This window comes from Myotis davidii, unplaced genomic scaffold (genome assembly GCF_000327345.1).
Source record: "Myotis davidii unplaced genomic scaffold, ASM32734v1 scaffold1494, whole genome shotgun sequence".
In the NCBI taxonomy this organism is placed as follows: domain Eukaryota; kingdom Metazoa; phylum Chordata; class Mammalia; order Chiroptera; family Vespertilionidae; genus Myotis; species Myotis davidii.
Window position 1 is genome coordinate 4,149,649 of NW_006286246.1, and position 2,257 is coordinate 4,151,905.

At 59.1% G+C, this 2,257-nt stretch overlaps 1 protein-coding gene across 1 annotated transcript in view; it reads right to left on the reverse strand.

Annotated features, from left to right (window-relative positions):
- The window catches only part of AGPAT4 (1-acylglycerol-3-phosphate O-acyltransferase 4), a 31,313-nt gene extending 30,448 nt beyond the window's left edge, over positions 1–865 (reverse strand). Inside the window, exon 1 of the mRNA XM_015560023.1 lies at positions 617–865. Coding sequence (XP_015415509.1) covers positions 617–794 — 178 coding nt within the window. The 5' untranslated portion in view covers positions 795–865. The remainder of the gene's footprint in view (positions 1–616) is intronic.
- Positions 866–2,257: the final 1,392 nt, after the last annotated feature.

The window sequence follows — 2,257 nt, forward strand, 5'->3', positions numbered from 1 at the left end:
TGCTGGCTGGCAGCTGGGGAAGGGAGGCCCCAGCCAGCAGCTGGAAGGCCCTGATCGGCCCTGTTCGCTGGCCAGGCCTAGGCACCCTATCTGTGCATGAATTTCGTGCACCGGGCCTCTAGTTTCAAAATATAAAATTAAAGAAAAGGAGAAAGAGAACAATATATTAAACTGCCATTTAGCTTTTCAAATATGTGTTTGCATCATCTATCTACACACAGCAGACACTCGCCTGCACCCACATACACATACAAGACCCATGGGTTTCCACATACATGCATTTCTGTGAGGACAACTAAGGAATCATCAACACCGATGCCTCCTGAGGAGGAAATCTGAAGAAACACAGAACGCACCTTGACTCTTCGTAGGGTACCTCTGCGCCTGCTGCATGGTGTGCTATTGGCGTCGCTCATTCAAAACTAATATGTTAAGAGCGAGGACAAAATAGACAACTTCAAGCCACATCCAAACAAACAGAAACAAATATATACGTAGCGTAGTGCGCAGTGCGAGCTCGGGGAGCCTGTAAGAGCCCAATTCGCCCAGCCGGCCGCAGAGAGAGGCAGAGAGAGGACGGGAGAGGAGAGAGGCAGGGAGAGGAGCGAGCGCTTACGGCTGGAGACGCAGTAGGACAGCCGGCAGTTGAGCCGGCGGAAGAGCTGCTTGTCGATGGGCCAGAGCACGAGCGTGCAGAGCTGCAGGGTGTTGACGATGAGCCCCGAGGCGATGAACACGTAGCAGAAGACCAGGTGGCACAGGAACTGCGACTTCAGCAGCCCCACGAGGTCCATGGCGGAGGCGCCTCCCGGAACAGCCGGCCCGCGGGGTCCTCCCAGAAGGCGAGCAGGGCCGGGCCTCCGGAGCGTCTAGAGACAAGCCAGTGGAGACGTCAGGGGCAGTGTACGTGCTTTTCTGTTCTAAGGCGCGTTTTTAGGGATTCTTAGGAAGGAGGGGAGAGGAACCGGGGAGAGACCCATATCGATGCACCCCCTCCGGGGAGTGAGCCCGCACCCCGGCAGGTACCCGGACCAGGAATCGAACCAGGGACTCCTGGTTCCTGGGCCCATGCGTAGCCACTGAGCCACACCCGCTGGGCGCTGTGTGCTGTTATAGTCAAGGGGAGAAAAAAAGAGAAAAAAGCCTCTTAAAAAACAGACTCTGGTGATGAAATGCCTTGTGCGTCAGCTAACTTGTCCTTGTTTAGCGTCTTAGCGTGGGCACAGCCGCAGCCTCTCAGAACCAGAGCCCCTTGAGCTGCCCCGACACCCTGAGCGGTGGGCACGGCTGTCACCTGGGAGGGGATGGAGGCCCCAAGAGGCTGAGCCACGTGGCGGGTCCACAGCTCCACCACCGAGCAGTGGCCTGGCCGCTGGGCTCCCTGCCCTCAGCCCCGCCAGCTCCCTCGCCAGTGGGGCACTCACAGCCGTGCCCACATCTCTGGGGCCCCCCCAGCTGCCATCTCTGCCTGACTAGCACTCTCCGTACACCCTCACCTCCCAGCTCTCACCTCACGCCCAGCTCTCAGCTCCTCCTGGCAAGACCTCCCTGAGCTCACACCGGCTCTGGGTGAGGTCACGGGGTGACCCTGGGGACTCTACCTCCCCACGCCCTTGGACTAGGGTGCACTGCGCACCCTCCACCGTTCACCCCCACCCGCTGTCACGCTCCAAGCACATGGTTATCTGGAGGACCAGGGGGTCTCCCCAGCTCTGGGCACACGCTCTCCTCGGAGTCTGAGGTAGGAAGTAAGCTGAGCGTGTGCTCAGCCCCGGGAGAGCTTGCCCTGGGACCAGCCCCACCGCTGGGCCCCTCAGAAGCCCGCCCAGCCTCTCTGGAGGTTTGGCGTTTCCTTCCCCACAAAGGCAGGCCGCTTAGCCCTTAGCCCTGGCAGCCAGGTGCGTTTTGGTGTTGGCGTTCTGGAAGGAAGGCAGAATGACCACGGCCCCAAACAAATAGGAGGACGTGTCCTCAGTCCTCACCCCTCACCGTCTCAGGGACCAGCTCTAACTGAGTCGTCCCCAGTTAAAAATCGCCCTCCGCTGGCCTGGCCGGAGCCCGTATGCCATTAGCTGATTCCACGTCTTATGGAGCAGCGTCTGTCCGACGCCCCGGACAGTACAAGATGCCATTAAAGCAGCCCCACTCCGCACGAGCCTTAAATTACACTCGGCTTCTTCATTCTGTCCTCGAGCAACCACCCTGCATCTCGCTCTAATTTCAGGACGAGAACGGAGGCGTCTGCGTTTCTATGGAG